Genomic DNA, 22,412 nt, shown 5'->3' with positions numbered 1-22,412 from the left:
TTAATCTCTCAACTAATGTTTCTCAAGTGCTTATAGCTTCCCGCAAACCTTCCACAAGAAAGAATTATTCTTTCAAATGGAAACGGTTTACTTCCTGGTGCAAGCAAAACAATATTTTGCTTCCAACTACATAACTACAAAACATAACTACATAACTACAAAACAATATTTTGCTTCCAACTACATAACTCGTCAAGACCGACAAGAGATGCATACAAAGGATCGCTACAGGTACCACCGCCCAAATCCACCAGACACATCACGCTAAGAGATCGGGCATTCTCTACAGCCATTCCACCGTTATGGAACTCTATCCCCTCTAACATCAGACTGGAAACATGCATCTCAACCTTCAAAAAAAGACTAAAGACATTGGATATTCATACAAGCATTCCCGGACTCAAACTGATATATCTCATCCTCGCCAATCCTTATCTCCAACTACACCATGATTAACCATCCCCATTATTGTTTACATGTTTGAATTAATAACCTGTCCTTTCTCTTCTTTCTCTGCCAAGTTCCAATCTCCCTGTTATATGTAACTGCATTTTCCGCACCATTGTTTTTAGTTTATGTTTACGATGCACCCCTGTTCTATGTGAACCAGCATGATGGGACTGCGTTCTCGAATGCCGGTATATAAAAACCCAAAATAAATAAATAAATAAATAAATAAATATTGATCCTTTCACTTGCCCCACAACTACTCTTCTAGATTATTTGTACTATCTCTCAGACTCTGGTCTTCAGACATCGTCAATCAGAGTGCATTTGAGTGCAATCTCCGCTTATCATAACAAGATAGGAGATGCACCTATATCCACGCAACCTCTCGTCAGTAGATTCATGAGAGGTTTAACTCACCTTAAACCACCAATTCGGCCTCCAGCTACACAATGGGACCTGAATCTGGTTTTAACAGGACTAATGCGTTCTCCTTTCGAACCCATAGATTCCTGTAATCTTAAATTGCTCACATGGAAAACTATTTTCCTTATAGCCATCACATCTGCTAGAAGGGTCAGTGAGTTACAGGCACTTGTCACGTATGAACCTTATACAAAGTTTCTACATGACAGAGTGGTTCTCCGAACACACCCAAAATTCCTTCCTAAAGTAGTTACGGAATTCCACTTAAATCAAACAATAGTTCTACCCACATTCTTTCCAAGACCTCACTCTCACCAAGGTGAAAGAGCTCTACACACTTTGGACTGTAAACGTGCATTATCTTTTTATTTAAATCGCACTGCGTCCCTCAGGAAATCCAATCAGCTTTTTGTCTCTTATGACCCAAATAAGCCAGGTAAAGCAGTGGGTAAACATCCTCTATCCAATTGGTTAGCAGATTGCATTCAATTTTGCTATGAAAAAGCAGGCCTTCCTCTCCAAGGGCGAGTAAAGGCACATTCAGTAAGAGCAATGTCAACCTCAGTAGCACATTTTCGTTCAGTGCCAATCATTGACATTTGTAAAGCAGCAACATGGAGTTCTCTTTACACCTTTGCAGCTCATTACTGTTTAGACAAGGATGGACGACAAGATTCAGCCTATGGACAATCTGTCTTAAAGAACTTGTTTCCAGTTTAATCCCAACTCCTTCTACATCCAATCTGCTGTGATCTTCGGCTGACTCTTTTTTTTTTCAACAAGGCATTTGGGTTACCTGCATGGACAACGACTCAGCCTCTAGCTTGCTAATCACCCATATGTGAGGACTAGCATCCTGCTTGTCCTGGGATAAAGCAAAATTGCTTACCTTGTAATAGGTGTTATCCCAGGACAGCAGGATGTAGTCCTCACGGAACCCACCCGCCACCCCGTGGAGTTGGGCATCAGACTTTATTTATATATTTTTGCTAACGCTTATTGCTACATACAAGACTGGAGTGAGACCCCTGTGGCAGGGAATATCATGGCATGCCGGGCATGCTCAGTAGCCTCAGGCAGCCAGTTAAAAGCTTCTAGAAACTTGCCAGAAGTTTTTCCCGCTTAAGGGCTCCGTGGATGACGTCACCCATTTGTGAGGACTACATCCTGCTGTCCTGGGATAACACCTATTACAAGGTAAGCAATTTTGCTTTATTTGTATTTTAAGACAACTATCCTATGTTTGTTGTTCCATTGTATTTTCTTTTCATCTGAGAAAGTCAAATTGCTTTCTGTAATAAGTGTTCTCTGAGAACAACAGTGCAATGAGCCACACAACCTGTCTCCCTTTGGGAGTAAATTTCGATAACTTTTTTTCTGTGCTTAGCTAACCAATAAACTAATGGGCCAATTCTGTAAAGTGCGCTCAGCTGTGCGCACTGTTTAATATGGGTTTGGCCACGTGTTTTTGATGGGCGTCTATTACCCCTTATATTGTAAGGGGTTTAGCACCTCAAAAACACGTGGCCAAACTCCCTGAAAACTACTAGCGCTCATCACATGGAAATGCATGTTGATGAGGCTATTAGTCAACCGGGATTCTGAAAATAAAATGTGCGGCCAATCCGTACATTGTTCACTCATAAATTAACAGCTACCCAAGGGCAGGCGTTAATTTATGAGCAGCCCAAAAAAGTGTACAGAAAAGCAGAAACGGACACTCAATTTTATAGGCATCTGTTTTCCTAACCAATCGCTGTCAGCGAGTTCGGAAAACCGACGCTCGTAAAATTGAGCGTTGGTTTCCTGAACCCACTGATAGAGCCATCTCTCCTGGGCCAAGGAGGCGCTAGGGGCGCATAATTGTCCCTAGCGCCTCCTTTTAGCGCAATCCCTCATTTAAACATAGGATCACGCACCCAGGAGAGGTGACTGGGCACGTGTTGGGAGAGTGGGCACTCAACACAGAGCGCCCGTTCTCCCACGATCCTTTCTGAGATTCTGATGGTGCGTGTATACCTCTGCATATGCCTATAAATCTTTCCTAGAATGTTCTAGATCTTCTTTGCTTGCAGAAGATGGAGACATGTTTGACTTATCATAGGTAAGCAATTTCTCTTGATCAAAGGAATTAATTCTGTAGTAGAGATAGGAAATCCTTTTATATTTGAACAAGGGAAAAAATTAACATTTTAGAGATATTGTAATATTAAATGATTCCGTTGAAAGACATGCATGAGATTATTGCAGGAATCAAAATTTGAGTTGTTTCTTGAAAGTTTATTTCAATTCATTTACATTATTGTTTGTTTCTTTCTGATTGTCTGCCTATCGATTTATGTAGGTTAAGTTTGTTCCCTCTTTGTGTTTTTCTCTTCCTGCTTGTATCTCTTCTTGTCAGCTGCTCTCTTTTTCCTGGAGCCACACTTCCCTTCCCTGCACTTGTGAGAAGACCTTCTACCTGATATAGCTTAATATTTATCATAACCTGAAGAGCACATTGATTACTTTTCTGTAGTGTTGGAAGTGAAATGTTAAATTTCTTCTTACTGATACTGCAAGGTAGATGAAACTAGAGGGAAAGGAAAAATGGACTTCATTAATCAGTTTTTTAGGGCCTGACTTTCAAAGCCAAATGGCTTTGAATAAAACATATATTTATGTGTGTAAATGACTTTGGGGAGCGAAGCTGGGGCATAACTGGAACTTGCATGCATACATTTTTTTTTTCAAAAGTATGCATGTAAATTAACCTGCACAAGTTACACGCTGTGAAGATCTAGTGTAATTTTGTGCAAGTAATTTACACGTGTAAAAGGAGCTTACATGAGCATTTACAACATAAGAACATATGTTACTAAGTTTGTTTAGAAAATATGTGGTAAAGTATGGTTGTAAAAGTTATATGCAGAATTTACCCTTACCCGCAAAGTTATAAAATTACCTTATTTGGACTTGATTTTTCAGCGACTTACTTGCATAAACCCTGATGTTTTGAAAATTAACTGGAGCCCAGTGTGCGTAAAAGTAAAAGTACTTTGTAACTTGTGCATACTTTGATGTGGAGTAGGCCTTTAGGAGGGCAAAGTTGGGATACAGAACTGACTTATATGCATACTCTGATATTTTACAGAGTAGGTGTGAAAGTTACCATGCACAAGTTACATGCCTTGCTTGTTACAGGTATAATTTTGTGCATGGAAAATTCCATGTGTACCTGGCCAATTAAAGAACGTTTTTCAAGGCATGCTTATGCATATAAGGTTACTTTGAAAATCTTCGGTAAAATCTGCAATTTTACATGCAGAACCCAACTTTCAAAACTGTCTGCAGTACACAATTTGCATAGGTAGGTGGGCCCACAGAGATTATTTCTAGCATTTTCTAAACTGTGTGGTGGAAGCCACATAGTTTAGAAAAGACCACGTATTTCTGCCCCAAAAGTGCAAGTATGTTTCAGTATGCGCATATCTTTGTAATGCAGGAACATGTATTCTTTCTCTACCTTGTAAAACAAAAAAAAATACATATGTGTATTTGACACTATGAAATAATTGTAACCATTTGTGTGTAATAACATAGAATTAAGGTCCTGATTTACTAAGGCTTTTCTCCCATTCTATATCAACGGGAAAATTGCTTACTAAATGAGGTTCTAAATGCGGAGTTAAATATATTGTAAAATCTGCTCATACACTGTTCTGAAAATGGTTATGTGTGTACTTGGAATCACCAGTTCACTAATATCTTCATCAGTTCACCCAGACTTTTACCAGTTTACCTAGAACTTCACCCTAAACCGCGACCAGTTCATCTAGACTCCCACCCATAAACTGCAGACAAAATACAAGTCTGACTTCAACTGCATGAGTCAATTAGCTGGTGTTAAAGTGTTCAGACAAATTTGGCAATATATACACTTACACCTCTTCTAAAATAGCAACTTGTATGCATACTTCCGGAGGAAGTGATGAAGACTAAAACTGTGAAGGATTTCAAAGGGGCATGGGATAAACACTGTGGATCCCTAAAAGGCTAGAAGATGGGAGTAAATAAAAAAGCTTAACCGGCACGGAGCAGCAGTTACTACCCTTAAGAGAAACATGGCGGTAACCTGCACGGAGCAGTAGTAACTACCTTGGGAAGCTTGCTGGGCAGACTAGATGGAGCATTTTGATCTTTTTCTGCCGTCATTACTATGTTACTATATGTATACTTCAGAACCCTGCTCCAGAATGCTCTTAGATCACCCCTTTTCCCCCATTAAAATTTATATGAGATACTGATGTGTGCACTCTTCAGGTTTATAAAATATAAATGCATATATTTTTATTTTTATACACATGAAAATTACCTCTGCATATGCAGAGAGGTATACAGTTATCCTCCCTACATTGCTCGTTATCAGGGTTGTCCAACATATAGCCCATGGACCACAGTCTAGCCTGACATCTGTTTCCTTTTGAGTTGTTGGTCACTTAGTCTTATACTGGCACCATAAACATTTTTAAAATTAATTGGCTGGCAATTCTTGGTGCTAATCTGACTGTGCCAGAAGAGCCTGGACTGTTGCTGCTGGCTGGGTGGATGACTGACATGTGAATAGAAAGGGAGGAGACACTGATAGGGAAGAAACAGATGAGTGGTGAAGATGTTGAGACCGGAAAAGAGAGAGAGAGAGGGGAAATGTGGGGAGGTAGGAGGTTTGGGAAGAGAGAGTTGGAATGTGCTGGAGGATGAGAGAGATGCTGCTGGAAGGGAAGAGACAAAGGGGAGGAGTGAGGGGGAGATGCTGGACAGTGCTGCAGATGTCTAGTTGTGCTGTATAAATGATAAATAGTAGTAGTAGTAGTAGATGTGAATGTGAACACACTGTATGTGATTGTTGACCAAGAATATTAATCTTGATATTGTAAACCATTGTGATCTTCATTTGGAATGATGGTATATAAAATGCCTAAATAAATAAATATATACATGTGTGCCCTGCCATCTAGCTAGTTGAGGATGAGTAAGCCTGTGGGGAGTGAGGAGCACTGGGGAGGATGTGAAGGAGAGTGAGAGACAGTGAGGCAGAAAGGGGTAGAATCAAGGAGATGGAGTTTAGAGATTGTGAGAGGAGGTGAAAGGATGTGAGATGAAAATTAAAGTTGGGCTAGATGGGAGAAGAGGTGCTGGGCAGCAGAATGATAGAGGTGGAGAAGAGCAAAATGAGAAGTGCAGATGTTGACAAGAGATTTGGAAGGGAAGAAAGAGATGTAGAAAGGAGGAGGCAAAATAGAAAGAAAACTAAGCAAAGGATTTAGAAGATAGGAGGAAAGATTGCTAAGCTGACAATAGGAAAAACATAGAAATATAGAAAAATAGAAATGTTAGCAGAAAGGGATCAAATGATCCACCCAGTCTGCCCAGCAAATTTAAGCCAGTATCTGCTGCACTGTGCAGGCTACCTCCATGCTTATCAGTTTCCCAGACCATAAAAGTCAAGGCCCTCGGTTGCTGTCCAAATGCAATTTTACCTTACCCCTGCCATGGAAGCAGAGAGCAATAATGGAGCTGCATTTAAAGTATCAGGCTTAGTGATTAAGGGGTAGATTTTCAGAGCCCTGCTCGCCTAAATCCGCCCAAAACCGGGCGGATTTAGGCGAGCAGGGCCCTGCGCGCCGGGAAGCCTATTTTACATAGGCCTCCCGGCGCGCGCAGAGCCCCGGGACTCGCGTAAGTCCCGGGGTTCTCGGAGGGGGGCGTGTCGGGGGGCGGGCCCGGTCGTCGCGGCGTTCCGGGGGCGTGTCGGCAGCGTTTTGGGGGCGGGTACGGGGCGTGGCTATGGCCCGGGGGCGTGGCCGCGCCCTCCGTACCCGCCCCCAGGTCGCGGCCCGGCGCGCAGCAGGCCCGCTGGCGCGCGGGGATTTACGTCTCCCTCCGGGAGGCGTAAATCCCCCGACAAAGGTAAGGGGGGGGTCTAGACAGGGCCGGGCGGGTGGGTTAGGTAGGGGAAGGGAGGGGAAGGTGAGGGGAGGGCAAAGGAAAGTTCCCTCCAAGGCCGCTCCGATTTCGGAGCGGCCTTGGAGGGAACGGGGGGAGGCAGCGCGGCTCGGCGCGCGCAGGCTATACAAAATCGATAGCCTTGCGCGCGCCGATCCAGGATTTTAGTGGATACGCGCGGCTCCGCGCGTATCTACTAAAATCCAGCGTACTTTTGCTTGAGTCTGATGCGCAAGCAAAAGTAGGCTGATCGCGCTTCTTTTAAAATCTACCCCTAAGGGTAGTAAAGGCCGTATCAGCAAGTAACCCCCATGTTTATTTGTTCCCTAAACTGTAAAAATTGGGGTCCTCGGTTGCTGTCTGAATCCAGTTCCCCTTTTCCCATTGTTATTGAAGCAGAGAGCAGTGATTTGCATTAAGCCTTGATACTGTTATTTGTTAAAGGTAGCAACTGCCACACCAGCAAGTTACTCCCAGTTACCCCCATGCACTCTTTTCTTTAATTCCATCCTCTAGCCTTTAGGGATCCACAGTGTTAAACAGCAAAGGGAGAAAAACAGACATTTTGTGGTAGCTATTGGAATATGTAACACATTGCAACATTTAAACTACTTCATTTTTTGATACAGCCTTTGGAGGCTTACTGTACATTTTGTTTTTATAGGATTCAGAATTCCCTCCAGACACAAGAGTGAACCCACTTCTTGCTCATATAAAAAGAAAAGGCAGCATTCCACAAAAGCTTGGAGTATACCGACAGCACAGTTCAATAAAAGCACATAATCTGGCTGTTAGCTGGTAGGACCAATATATAGTTTCACTAATACTTTCTATTGATAGCATTATGATTTTGTAGGACATTGTTTTTAAAGACATTCTCTTATGGCCTTTCAAAAGATATTTGGTAAAAATAGATTGTAACAATCATGTTGAGAGTGGTCAGTAAATGCATTTTATTATTGTTGATAAATCTAAAATAATGTGTGCATCCTGGTTGGCAGTCCAGACTAAGTGGATTATTGTTTTATTCTTAATAATAGAGATTTAAAGGCAAAATAACTACATTAAAAATTGTGCAGTTTTCTGTAGCATAGTTCTATAATTCACAAAATGCTTTTGCAGTAAATCAATCTTGCATGCAATTTCAGAATCAGAGGGCAAGCTTATTAAATAGTAGGATGTGTTGCACTGTAGAATGTAGCATAATTTTTAATTTAAAACATGCATTCCTGGCATACTGAGATTGTGAGAGTATTCCTTGGAGCCATTGCTAGATTGTTGTATCCAAAGAGGCAGAGTAATGAAGTCTGTGCTCATGCTTTTCCTGCAACAGAAAGTGTCCTTCCTAGAATCCCAGTCTTGTATTGTTAAAATGGACAAAACTATTTGGTTTCTGTGTGTAGCTCTGTTTTGGAAGGAAAAGTAGATGGCATAACTTTTTTGAATTTATGGAAAAAAAAGAGTTGATGCCTCTGCAAGTCTCTGGAGATATCAACACTTTGAATTCTGCCTGATGGATTGCACCAAGAGCTTTAAAGCTATTTAAAAAAATTGTTTATTACACAGGCATTTATGTAATGGCATAACTTGTTTTTCGATCTGAGTTGATTTCGTTGAGCTGAATTGTTTTCCTTTTATCTATTGTCTATTTTCACTTGTTTAAAGTAGGTTTGTTATTTTGTTCGCTGCCTAGTGGTTTGGCACAGGCGGTATATAAATCTGAATAAATAAATAAATACCTGATTGTTACCTGAACTATTTTAATGGAAAAAGTTTTACAGCTGTGTAACTTTGTAGATTATGGATTCTTCTTTTAAGCACTGGTTTTCAAATGAAGCATTTTCTGTTTTAAACTATTTTTAACTGTTTATATATATATTTATTTATATATATGAATTTCCGTCTTTGTTAGAATCAGGCCTGCTGATTAAGATTTGCTGTACAACTGACACATATACTGGGATATAAAGTATATTTGATTATTGAAAGACACTATTCAAAAATGATGATTTTTTAATTATTGATTTTGAGGTATATTATTGAAGATTGTATTAAAGGGTCATTTCTTAGCATTTAGACAGGTGGGAGTGGGTTTTGCATCTCTACCAGCAGATGGAGATGGAACAAAGCTGACATCACAGTATATATACTTCTGCATTGACATCAGCCCACCAATATTCTCCATCTCCAGCAGAAGGTGGATGTGTATCTCCCTGCTGGGGATTGCTCAAAGTTTTTAGAAGGAGAAAAGAAGAAAGAGATTTAATTCGCCTCGCTCTCCTGTGGTGATACCATATGGTTCCTCTGTCAGTTGAGAATGCCTGAGGTGATATATTGGATCCCTCCCTCAGATGAGTGCCTTGTTCCAGTAGCTGGTTTTTCAGCTGGTGTGGACTTAGCTGTTAAAGACAGCTGAAAGACAAGCGGGTGCTGGAAGTTGAGCGCGGTGGTGAAGGTATATTCCCTCTCCCCCTGACAGCTAGAGACCAATTCTGTACTCAGCCAGGATGGGCTTAGCTCAGATAAAGCATAAAAAAAAACAGGGAAGGATATTTTGTAGGGATTCCTCCTTCCTCTCATCTTTGTGCTCGGCACACCTATCCGATGTTTGTTCCTGTTTCTGGGGGATCTTAGGGGATGTGGGCAGCCTGGCGGGTTGAGCAGCCTTTTTAGCTAGGCGCCGCTCTTAGTCTTTTTCTTATTCACCGCATGGTAGGCCGCAGCGGCATTTTCATGTGTTTTCCTGCGCATTAGGTTGCCCTCTCCAGGTCCATCGGTTCATGCGAGTGTGTCTGGCTGAGTGTCCAGTTGTGCCACCAGGTTTTAGGCACCTAGATGGACGCTTAGTTGGGCACCTGGTTGGGCATCCAGTTGATAGGAGCATCTATTTGAGCAGTGCTTTTCTATACACACAACCTGAGTGGCCTTGTGGGCGCTCAGTTTTTGGGTGCTCATTGAAGCACAGGATTGCACGCCTACATTTGGACTCCTAAATTTTGCATGCCTAGTTTTTGCAACGCAGATACAGCTGGACGCACATTTCAGTCACCTGTTAGAGCATATTGTCAGACTGATGTCGCCTATAGCAAAGAAACCTAAGCACCTTACCCTTTTTGCTACTTGTCATATTTGGACATCTCAGCCTGGCTTTCCCTCTAACTTGCGTCAACACTGCTTGGAAGCTCAGGGGGAATTGCCTTCATCTGATTTTACTAAGACTGCTTCTTCCCAGCCTGATGTGGGTCTGGGTAAAGATGTGACAAAAGGGTTGCCTGACTTTAGAGCTCCGCTAACTGGTTCATCAATGGGGGAAGGTAGTTCAGTGGGCGCAGAACAAGTGCCTCCTGGGTTTGGCATGGATCCTTCTGCCTTTTCTTGGGTGGAATTTTTTCAAGGATTTCAGTCCTTTCTTCAGTCGCAGTTCTTTGAACTGACCAATCTTACCAGGTCAGAATCGCTGGTGGTGAACTCCCGCAAGCCTGGTGTTGCGAGTAAGCATTGGAGTATGCCTAGATCCGGAGCCTGTCTTCCCGACAGGGACCTGGATGGCATGGATGATGAAGCCAATCCTTACTCCCGAAAGGATGGGGAAATTCCTCTGGGATTGGAACCATATAGAACTATATTGCGTTTTTTTCTGATTTTCCAGACATTGAAGATGTTGGAAATTCCTGGGGCTGAATCCATACTGAGCCAAAGAAAAATGCCATTTTGATTTCTTTGTGTGAAGCTTCATGTTTTTTTTCCATTGATTTATCTTGAGTGGGGTGCCTCGGAAGCTAATTCAAAGGGGGACGAGTCTTGGAAGGACTGTAGCCTCTGGATCCAGCTGTGAGGGAACAATTACAATTTCCAAAAGTGGATGCATTTGTGTATGCTGTCACAAAGCGGATGAATATTTCCATAGAGGGAGGAGCGGTCTTGAAGGATGCACATGATAGGAGAATTGAGGCCATCCTTAAGTAAGCATTTGAAGCAGTGGCAATTACTTTGCAAATAGCTTCTTGCTGTTCCCTGGTGGCTCGCTTTATTTACTTTTCTCTCAGGAGATCAATGAATCTGGTGTGAATTCCAGGTCAGTGATGGAACCAGCAGTTGTCTTTTTGCAGATGCAGGCTGCAGTTTGGTCTTCATCTCTGCCAAAGTGGTGGCTTTGGTAATAATGGCCAGGCGTCAGTTATGGCTGAGAAATTAGATGACTGATGCAACCTTCAAGTCTAACTTTACGAAGTTGCCCTTTGCACGCTTGCTTTTGTTTGGGAGCGAGATGGAGAAAATGGCCAATAAGTAGGGCGAGTCCCAGGTTCCTCTGTTGCTGGATAAGAAGAAGCAGACACTACACTCCTTTAGCATGAGATGTCAATCTAGGGGATCCAAATGTTTTTGAATCTACAGAGGAGTGGTCTTTCAGTGGGTTCAACCATTGGGTAGTAGGGATGTGCAATCGTTTTTGCCGAACTGAAAAATTTCAAAGAAATAGTCCAATTTGGCATGGGTTGGAGGATCTGAATCCCGAGATGGATTTTCCCCTACTTCGGGGAAAATTTGTTGTTCAGGTTAGCGCAGGGGATAGGGGCACATTTATTTAAAAAAATAAACGAAACCCACCCCAACCTTTCAAATTTAGTTAAGTACAACCCCCCCCAACCCCCAAAACTTGCCTAAATTCCCTGGTGGTCCAGCGGGGTCCCGGGAGCACTCTAGGGCTTTCAGCTGCCAGTAAACAAAATGGTGCTGGCCGTCCATTGCTCCTATCATGTGATGGGGCCGACCAATGACACCGGTAGCCCCTGTCACATGGTAAGGGCAGAGGGCCACTGGCGCCATTTTGTTTACTGGCAGCCAACGGCCCGAGAGTGGGAGATCGCTCCTGGGACCCCTGCTGGACCACCAGGGCCTTTAGGCAAGTTTTGGGGGGGTATTGTAATTAGCTAAATTTGAATGGTTGGGGGTTTTTTTTCAGTGAAAATTGCTGAGAAAAAAAAAATGACCTGTTGGAAAACAAAATTTTTCACAGGTCGCCCGACCCATAACCTGACCCGGCAGAAAAAACCGAAGCACATCCCTATTGGGTAGGTCTCAGTCCTTTTGTCCCAGACAGCCCAGACAGGGCACAGGTTCGGGTAGTGGAGTCCCCCCCCCCCCTGGGCTGCCCCTTGAAGGTATGCAACTCACCCCAGGAATAGAGATAGGTGGTCACCTCTTTTTTTTTTTTTTTATCAATGGTGGGTTGAAATCACATCAGACAGTGGGTTCTGAGGTGATATGAGATGGATATGCACTAGAGTTTCGCAGTGTTCCTCAGGATGTATTCATGGTGTCTCCATGTCCCTTCCTGCAGAAGAGGCAGGCAGTAGAATGTACATTGTCAAGGCTCCTCAGTCCGAGGGCAGTGGTTCCATTGCCTACGTTTCAAAAAAAATGCAGGCCAATATTCCATTTATTTCATTTTTCCCAAGAAGGAGGGCTCTTTTTGCCCCATCCTGGCTTTCAAGGGGGTTCATCTGTCATTTGTTTTTGCATGGGAACCTTGCGCTCAGTGATAATGGCCGTGCAGTTGAGGGAGTTTCTGACGTCCTTAGATTTGTCTGAGGCATACCTGCGCTTTGCGGTTTTGGGGTGTCATTATCAGTTTTGAGCACTACCTTTTGGTATGGCCACTGTGCCTAGATCTTTTTCCAAGGTCATGGTGGTGGTGGTGGCAGAGTTGAGAATGGATGGGATTCTGGTCCACCCATACTTGGACGATTGGCTGGTTTGTGCCAAGACTCTGGAAGAGAGCCTTCTGGTGTTGCGCAAGGTGATCTCCTTGTTACTGGAGCTAGGTTTGGTGATGAACCTGCAAAGAGCAGTCTTCAGCCATCTCAGTCGCTAGAGTATCTCAGTGTTCAGTTTGACATGAAACAGGGCAGGGTATTCCTGCCAGAGGGTCATATTCAGAAGTTGATGGTGCAGATGCAACCACTGATGTACACCGTGGGGTAGATCTTAAAAAAGTATGCGCACGTGTACTTTTGTTCGTGCAACCGGCGCAAACAAAAGTACGTCAGATTTTATAAGATACGCGCGTATCTTATAAAACCCAGGGTCAGCACACGCAAGGCTGTGCAAAATCGGCAGCCTGCACGCGCCAAGCCGCACAGCCTGCCTCTGTTCCCTCCGAGGCCGCTCCGAAATCGGAGCGGCCTCGGAGGGAACTTTCCTTCCGCGTTCCCCCACCTTCCCCTCCCTTCCCCTATCTAACCCACCCCCCAGCCCTAACTAAATCCCCCCCCTATCTTTGTTGTGCAAGTTACGCCTGCTCGAAGCAGGCGTAACTTGCTCGCGCTGCCTCGCCATCCCCCGGCACAGGCCGCAGTGCCGGGGGACTTGGGACCACCCTCCTGGCCCGCCCCCGAACCATTGCCACGCCCCCGGACCCACCTCGGACCGCTCCCTGACCCCGGACACGCCCCCCCAGACACACCCCTGGACTTCCGACATGCCCCCTCCCGTCCCTTTTATGAAGCTCTGGGACTTACGCACATCCCGGGGCTTTGCGCGCGCTGGCGGCCTATGCAAAATAGGCGCGCCAGCGCACAAGTGCCCTGCCGGCACTGCGGCATTTACGCGCGCAGGGCTTTTAAAATCTACCCCAGTACGCGCAACAGTGTGATCCTTTCTACAGGTGCTCGGATTGATGGCGGCAACCCTAGAAGTTGTGCCATGGGTGAGGGTGCATATGCATCCTCTTCATTGCACTTTGCTGTCTCATTGGAACCTGCAGTCTCAGGATTATTCAATTTGGCTTCACCTGCCAATGGAGGTCTGCACACACTTGCAGTAGTGGTTAAAAGTAGATCATCTGAGAAAGGGGGCTTCCCTAAGCTCACCGGACTGGCTGGTACTCATGACAGATGGGAGCTCACTGTCAGGAGCTGACAGCGCAAGGGCACTGGAGTGCAGAAGAGTCTCTCTGGAGTACGGTCCGTTTGGCATGCTTGTGGTTTCGCGATCAATTGCAGGGTCGACTGATCTGAATAATGTAGGATAATGCAACGACAGTAGCTTACATCAATTGGCAGGGAGGAACCAAGAGCCAGCAAGTGTCGCAGGAAATAGTCCAACTTATGGAATGGGCGTAAGTGCATCTTCAGGAGATCTCAGTATTGCACATTGTAGGAAAAGACAACGTAAGAGTAGACTTTCTCAGTAGACAGAGTCTGGATCTATGAGAATGGGAATTGTCAAACAAGGCATTTCAGCTGGTAGTGGATTGCTGGGTCCTTCCATTTCTGGACTTACTAGCGACTTCTCATGCTGCAAAGATTCTTTATTTTTTAAGTTGCAGGAGAGATCCAAAGTCCTTGGGCATCGATGTTCTCATGCAGGAGTGACCAGAGGGCAAACTGCTGTATGCCTTCCCCTCATGACCCATGTTGGGCAGGGTGATTCGGAAGATCAAGAGTCATAGAGGGATGGTGCTCTGGTGACACCAGTTTGGCCCAGGAAACCATGGTATGCAGATCTGCGAAGGCTCCTGGTGGACTCCCTCCTCCGGCTTTCGGCACACAGGGATCTGCTGTGGCAGGAGCTTGTTCTTCACGAAGATCCGACTCAATTTTCTCTTATGATATGGCTCTTGAGAGGGCTCACTTGCTGAAGTGTAGATATTCTACTGTGGTGATTGCCACCTTGTTGCAAGTAAGAAAGTTTTCCACATTCGAAGCTTTTGTGCAGGTTTATCGAGTGTTTGAGACTTGGTGTGAAGATGGAAGGGATGTTCCATGTTTGGTTAAGATCCTGCTCATTTTGGAATTTTTGCAAGATGGATTGAGTAAAGGGATGGCCCTTAAGTCTTTAAAGGTACAGGTAGAGCCTCTTGCCTGTTTCAGGAGTCAGGTGAATGGTGGACCCTTGTCGGCTTACACAGATGTGTCCAGTTTCTTGAAAGGGTAAACATCTTCTTTCTCCCTTTCAGTTACCTGTGCCCTTGTGGAGTCTTAATCTGGTTTTGGATTTTTTAATGGGCCCTACTTTTCGACTGATGCGTTACCTCTCCTTGCATTTTCTCTTGTGGCAATTTGTACGGTGTGTAGCCTATCCAAGCTGCAGGCCTTGTCTTGCCAGGAACCATTCCTTTGAGTGACTCCAGGGCGATACAGCTGCTTATTGTTCCTTCTTTTTTGCCAAAAGTGGTTTTGAATTTTCACTTGAATCAGTCCATTTCCCTGCTGTCTCTGTACAGAGAAAGAGATGTGGAGAAATATTGCCTGTTGCAGTGTTTGGATGTCAAGAGACATATTGTGAAGTATCTGGAGGTTTCTAAACCTGTCTGGAAGGTGGATTGCCTGTTTGTTCTTCATGGTGGAAGTAAATATAGCGATCCGGCTTTGTGGGCTACAATAGCTCGCTGGATTAAGGAGGTAGTCATGGTCACATATGTGGATGCTGAGCAGCCATTGCCTAATCAGGTTAGGGCTCTTTGCACTAGAGCTCAGGCAGTGTCATAGGCAGAGATTAGATTGTTGTCTTCTGTCAATATTTGCTGAGCTGCGACCTCCTTTGCACACCTTTTGCAGGTATTATCGTCTGGATGTGCAGGCCCGAGAGGATGCAGCCTTCACACGTGCATTCTTGACTGGACACCTGTCAGCCTCCTGCCCTGTTCAGGAGTAGCTTTGGTACATCCCTTTTGTTCTGGATCCACCTATCTAAACGCTAAGAAATGAGAAATTACTACTTACCTGATAATTTCCTTTTCTTGTATAGACAGGTAGATCTTCCTTCCTGCCCTTGGCTGCTGGCGGGTTGTGCTATTGTGCTCCTCTGTGGCTGAGTGGCTGTGTGGCTTTGGTTGCTGGTAAATGTTAATCCAGTCCCTAGACTAGTGTTAATACATTATTTGTCTGAGGTCAGTGTTTTCCTGTTAGCTGAGAGCTGGACTGGTTATCTGTTAATAATCACGTTTTGATAGTCTGTCCACAGTTGGCTTTTGCAGAGAATACTGGCGGGCTGCTGTCAGTGCAGGAGTATATATACCATGATGTCAGCTTACCTATTGCAGGTGTTCTCCGAGGACAACAGAGATTAGGGATGTGAATCGTTTTAGGACGATTAAAATTATCGTCCGATAATTTTAATATCGTCTTAAACCGTTATGGAACACAATACAATAGAGATTCTAACGATTTATCGTTATAAATCGTTAGAATCGTGAGCTGGCACACTAAAACCCGCTAAAACCCACCCCCGACCCTTTAAATTAAATCCCCCACCCTCCCGAACCCCCCCAAATAACTTAAACATTTCCTTGCCAAATCCTACCTCCTTCAATCCCCCACCCTCCCGAACCCCCCCCCCCCCCCAAATGACTTAAATTACCTGGGGGTCCGGAACGGCAGTGGTCCGGAACGGGCTCCTGCTACTGAATCTTGTTGTCTTCGGCCGGTGCCATTTTCCAAAATGGCGCCGAAAAATGGCGGCGGCCATAGACCAACAGGATTCGACGGCAGGAGGTCCTTCCGGACCCCCGCTGGACTTTTGGCAAGTCTTGTGGGGATCAGGAGGCCCCCCCCAAGCTGGCCAAAAGTTCCTGGAGGTCCAGCGGGGGTCAGGGAGCGATTTCCCGCCGCGAATCGTTTTCCGTACGGAAAATGGCGCCGGCAGGAGATCGACTGCAGGAGGGTCGTTCAGCGAGGCGCCGGAACCCTCGCTGAACGACCTCCTGCAGTCGATCTCCTGCCGGCGCCATTTTCCGTACGGAAAACGATTCGCGGCGGGAAATCGCTCCCTGACCCCCGCTGGACCTCCAGGAACTTTTGGCCAGCTTGGGGGGGGCCTCCTGACCCCCACAAGACTTGCCAAAAGTCCAGCGGGGGTCCGGAAGGACCTCCTGCCGTCGAATCCTGTTGGTCTATGGCCGCCGCCATTTTTCGGCGCCATTTTGGAAAATGGCGCCGGCCGAAGACAACAAGATTCAGTAGCAGGAGCCCGTTCCGGACCGCTGCCGTTCCGGACCGCCGCTGGACCACCAGGTAATTAAGTCATTTGGGGGGGGTTCGGGAGAGTGGGGGATTTAATTTAAAGGGTCGGGGGTGGGTTTTAGCGGGTTTTAACGATTTTAACGATATATCACGATATTTTACCCCCCCAAACGGCAACAATACGATTCCCTCCCCCTCCCAGCCGAAATCGATCGTTAAGACGATCGAGGACACGATTCACATCTCTAACAGAGATGTTAGTCCTCATGAAACCTGCCCGCCACCCTGCGCTGTTGGGATTCTCCTATTTTTTATTTTATTCTTAATTCTATATTGCAAGGCTGGAGAGGGACCCTGCATAGATGCGTGGTATAGGGAATGCTGGGTATGCTCAATATGCCAGTCAAAGTTCTATAAACTTTCACACAAAGTTTTCCACATCGGGGCTCCATCTGATGATGTCAACCATTTGTGAGGACTATCATCCTGCTGTCCTCGGAGAACACCTGTTACAATCCCCTTCCTCCCCTCCCCCCACACTTTTTCTTTACTGAGCTTTAAAGGCATAAACAGACACTTTAAAACCTAGATGACTCAGTGCTGTTTAATTCCAGTGTAACTGTGCCGTTTCCTCACTAATCTGCTAAAAGAAGAACTCACCTTAGCTAGTCACAGATGTATTATATTATTCTAAAATATTTTTCTTACAATATTTTAAATTGATTCTTATTTCTACACATTCTTAAAACTTTTAAAAACTGTTTATTAATGATTAAGAGGTCAATTTCAAATGTTTTTACATTGGTAAGCCTTTCTACTCATGAAAAACTGTGGGTAGAATTACTTTTTACCTGTAGGATAAATGGAGTGGTGGTGTTAAGGGAGGGAAAGTACACATGGAGATTTGTCAGCGTGCATACTTTCACTCATGTACTTTGTGGGAATTACAAAGGAGGTGCATACTTACACATGCATTCTTTGCACTTGCTTCAAATCAGGTGCCAAAGTGCCTGCATTCCCTCACTGGCCCAAAATTTCAAAGGAAAACTCCATGTGGCATTATCCTGTGAAATTAGCTTGCAGCCTTGCAGGCTGTTTAAAAATTGACCCTTATTTAATCAGTTGTGCCATCTAGTGATGTCCTTGTATATCTATTCAATCTCTCTTTTTTTTTTCAAAATGTGTGACAGAATTCTATTTATCTTTCTCCACTGCTATTTTTTTCTCCTAGTCCAAAGTGCTCATGTAGTTTTGGCATTCTGCTTTAACATTAAGATCTCCTGTGATGATGTTTGTCTATATGTTTCTTGTTTTGTTTTATGACTTTTTCCCAGTTCTTCATAGAATTGTTCAATTTCATCTTTTCTTGGAAAGCTAATTTTGTTACTGAATACAATTTTCAAAAGATCTATGTTGTGTATATATTAATTAGAAGATTTTGGTTTCCAGATGCAGTCGATGTGGCTTGTTTCATATACAATAAATGTACTTTTAAAAGATTTTGAATTCATGTTCAATGATGTCACAATAGAGATGAATGTATTTGAAGGATTGGCCAAATATTGCAGTAGCCATTTGTCAATGTTAACAAAAATGACTTCTTGTCAAATTATGGAAATTACTGGCAAAACATAATTTGTCAAGCACAGCTTCAGATTCTCCAGGCAGGCTTCTGCTGGTGTGGCATAAACTGTGGTAAAGCATAGTTTTTATAAAGCACATTATGCAAAACCAATGTGTTTATGTTTATACGCACCATTTTTTTTTTCATGAAACTTGAATATTACTCTCTCTGACACATACTGTAATTAGATTTTCTAAAATCCATTTGGGCATTGCATGACATTTGGTAATTGCAGAAATTGGGAAGAGCAAGCAGTTGTGCTCAGCCTATACTGGGATTAAGCTAGAAGGAATAGTAAAGGAAATAATTGGTGGGAATATTTGGTTTTACTTGATAGACTCAATAGAAATCTTTTTTATATTTATAATGATTTAGGTCAATGTTATATCTAATTACACTGGGTTTAGATAGTATGGCATCAGTTTTGTATTAACAATAATCTTGTCTCTTTGAGAGACTTTATATTATGCTGGTATAACTATTACAATTCTATTAGTATTTTTTAAATATCACTTATAAAACAATCCTATGTAATATATATTTACTTGTGCCTGTATGACATATTGTAATTGACTTATGCCACATACACTATCAGTGCATTATGAAAATAAAATATATTTGATGCAAGATTGAATTATTATAACTGACGTTAGTGCAACTAATATGTTGCACAGTTCATGCTCATACATTCTTTTGTATTTCTTGGGCAAGTTTCATATTTTGCATACTCTTTTTTTTTCTCTGTCAACAAGCAGGATGAATCAGCCACTTAAGCGAGCAATGTCATCTTACACTGCTGACATGGAACAGCTCTCACAGAAAAGTTTTTCTGAGCCATATGCAAGAGTTCCTGCAGCTACTGTCATGTGACCCTTTTTAGTAATTTTTTAAATCTGCTTTGTGAACCGGATATATTGACATTCTCTCTCAACAATTTTTGCCACTTCATGTTATGGGGGTTTTTTTTTTAATTTTTTTTAATGTATCAACTTTTAATTACATTTACAAATAAACTTTGCATGGAAATATAAGATACTTAAAGGTAATCTGAACATACAATTATGTCCTTCTAAATTTACAAAATAATTTAAATTAAATCATATTTATCTCATGTTCATAGGAAACTTGGAGAGAAAAGAAACCACTTTTCAGAGGAGTACATCAAAGTGTAACATATAATACTCATACAGGCTACCAAAATCACCCATTTTTTCTATGGATCCTCACTTATAATATCAGGTTGTTGCCTCCTCCCACCCAAAAAGCCCTCAATTGATCAGGTACAAAGAAAATATATGTATTCCTAGACAGTTTAACGATGCACTTACACGGGTAGCGCAATATAAAGCTAGCCCCTAGTACTAGGGTTTCAGAACGCATTGAGAGGAAACTCTTTCTGCATTGTTGAGTAAATTTTGAAAGATCTGGATATACTCGAACTAACTCTTCATGATATTGGGTATTCACATTTTTAAAGCAATTTTTCATAATTTTACTGACATCACATTACTCATAAAAAGAAACAAAAAGAACAGCCCTGTCTACAATCTCTACGTCTGAATTTTCTAGATGCATGGATACATTTTGAATGTCCATCCTTTCTCTATTAGATGTTAAGACAGTGCTGCGCCTCTTAGGAAGAAAAAATATCTTCTTGACTGATGGTATCTCCTCCACTGGGATTTTAAGAGTCTCTTGAACATATCTTTTGAATGTTAATAATGGCATCTCACCCATTATAATAGGAAAATTAAGAAATCTTAAATTAAGATGCCTTAAATAATTTTCAATTGATTCAAGTCTTCTCAAAGAGGAGACCCATTCATTTATGATTGTTATGTTAGCATTTTGAAGGCTCTTTATTTCCTCAGTGGCTTTCTGTAAGGTATTAGCCTGTTCATTGAAAATCTTTCGGTGGTCACTTTCAAGCATATCAACTTTTTTCACAACAGCATCAAGTCATTTGGCCTGTTCATTTGAGCTGGAAGCCATACCTGCTATTAAGTCCCAGAGCGCCTCCAGGGTGACTACCGCCGTTTAAACAAACAGCTGAGGGGTTGAGCGGGACCTCTCCAATCTAGTAGATAAACTACCATCCTCCGCTGTTCCTGAGTAGCCGGCTTCCTCTCCTCCTCCTATTCTCTCCAAAGCTGCAGCTTGGTCTGGTACCACTCCCCATACTGTTCCCATGCTGACCGAACCACCCGACTGAGTCTGCTCGGTGACATCATAAACTTGCGACTCAGCTCCTTTGGCAGCGAACAGATGCAGAGCTCTCGGCGGCATTCTGGGATTCAGAGGGCTCAAAGATAGTTCCCTAGGAGAAAACGGGTCTTCTCTCCTCGACTCTCCAGCGGGTGTAAAAACCCTCATATCGGGTGGTAGAGAAGCAAACTTGGATATTAACCTTTGCCCAGAGGGAATCTCCATTTCAGTTGGATATATATGGATCTTCCCCTTTCTTTTATGTGGCATTATTTTTTCAAAAGATAGCGCTCAAAGCGAAAATCCGAAATCTGGAAGAGAGAGCAAACGGAGTTGCATCCTCTCAGATCGCCATCTTGTTTTCTCTCCTCATGTTATGTTTTTAATTGTTTTCTAACATCTACTTTTTCTTTCTTTTTTCTGTAAGAAAAAATAATCTCTACTTATAGCTTTATATTTTTTCTTTTTCCCTCACCATGTCCTATAAAATCTGTCATGGCTTGTTTTGCAGTAAGTTTTCTTTTTTCAGAATAGATTTTGATTTTGCCTCTGCCTTATTTTTAAAAATGGCATATAAAGAACAGAGTGATTTCAAGAGATGTCCAACATGTGACTGAAAATGTCCATCACAGAGTCTGTGGGGCTTTGTCATAATATACCCAACTGTTCATCTGCTCTAGGATGTCTCCTAGAGCTATAAGATTCTGTAGACTCTGTCATAAGAAGATTTTCTTGTCTTTCTTAAAGTGTGACTCTCAGTCATCTTCCCATTCATCTTTGAATCATAAAGACCTAGATGATTCATTCAAGTCTGTTACTTGGTGCAGTGTATTAACCAACAGAGAGCTTTCTGGTTCAAGATAATTTCTACAGCTTCCTCCCAGTCTGACACACAACATTAACAATTTAAATGAATCTCCCATGGAAGGTCTTCCTGTATTTAAGAGGTTGAGCTTGGTTCCAATCCTCACAATGACCTAAATTATCACATTGGAGCATTGGCATAGCTCACTCTTAGCTAAGCACTTCAAGGATATGTTGTCAGTGACTCCAAGAAAGCAATGCACTGGCATGAGGATTTCTTATCTTTTGTCTAGGTTACATGTCACCTACCGGAAAGCACCTGATAGCATCAACCACTGTAGAAAATCTCATAAGTGGGACTTACCCAGTAGGCTCCCTGGCCTGGCTTTGTACATTTCTGTTATACCAATTTAAAAGCTTTAAAGAAAATTTGTATTCACTAAAGAAATAGAAGGCAATAAGCATACGTCCTTATTTTATTTTCTGATCGTGCGCACATAAACAATTCAGGCCATCAGCTGCAAACCAAGATATGAGAGCTCTGAGTAGTGCAGCAACAGTTCACACCTTATAAATGATCTTAAGACAATGATAACAAGCACTGGAGAAATCAACAGTCAGCATAGCATATTCTACATGAATATATATCAATATTCATTGAATTCCAAGAATCTTATACTTAATTCAGTATAATTAATACCTATGAATAAGCTTAAATTTTTCCTAAGAAATTACAATGAACTTTTTGGAGTAAACAAATCTAACTACCTCAGTAAATGGTCAGGCTTTTGCTACTAAAAATTATATAAATATATAATTCCTACATGCTGTAACTGCATCATTTTAGGTACTTCTGACTTTAGCTATTACTAGCTAGGCCTAAAGCACAGTCTCAGTCCTTATGATGACAGCATAACCAAACTACGAATTTCAAGCTGGAAATCCTGAAATTCACC

At 42.8% G+C, this 22,412-nt stretch overlaps 1 protein-coding gene across 1 annotated transcript in view; it reads left to right on the top strand.

The window, feature by feature from the left end:
- Nucleotides 1-22,412, top strand: part of SPAG16 (sperm associated antigen 16) — a 1,286,809-nt gene that overhangs the window by 235,349 nt on the left and 1,029,048 nt on the right. Inside the window, exon 10 of the mRNA XM_029606125.1 lies at nucleotides 7,523-7,656. Within this exon, the coding sequence (XP_029461985.1) occupies nucleotides 7,523-7,656 (134 nt within the window). The remainder of the gene's footprint in view (nucleotides 1-7,522; nucleotides 7,657-22,412) is intronic.

The sequence above is a fragment of the Rhinatrema bivittatum genome, chromosome 6 (assembly GCF_901001135.1).
Source record: "Rhinatrema bivittatum chromosome 6, aRhiBiv1.1, whole genome shotgun sequence".
In the NCBI taxonomy this organism is placed as follows: domain Eukaryota; kingdom Metazoa; phylum Chordata; class Amphibia; order Gymnophiona; family Rhinatrematidae; genus Rhinatrema; species Rhinatrema bivittatum.
Note: the sequence above shows the minus strand (reverse complement) of the source record. Positions and strands in the feature narration are given on the sequence as shown.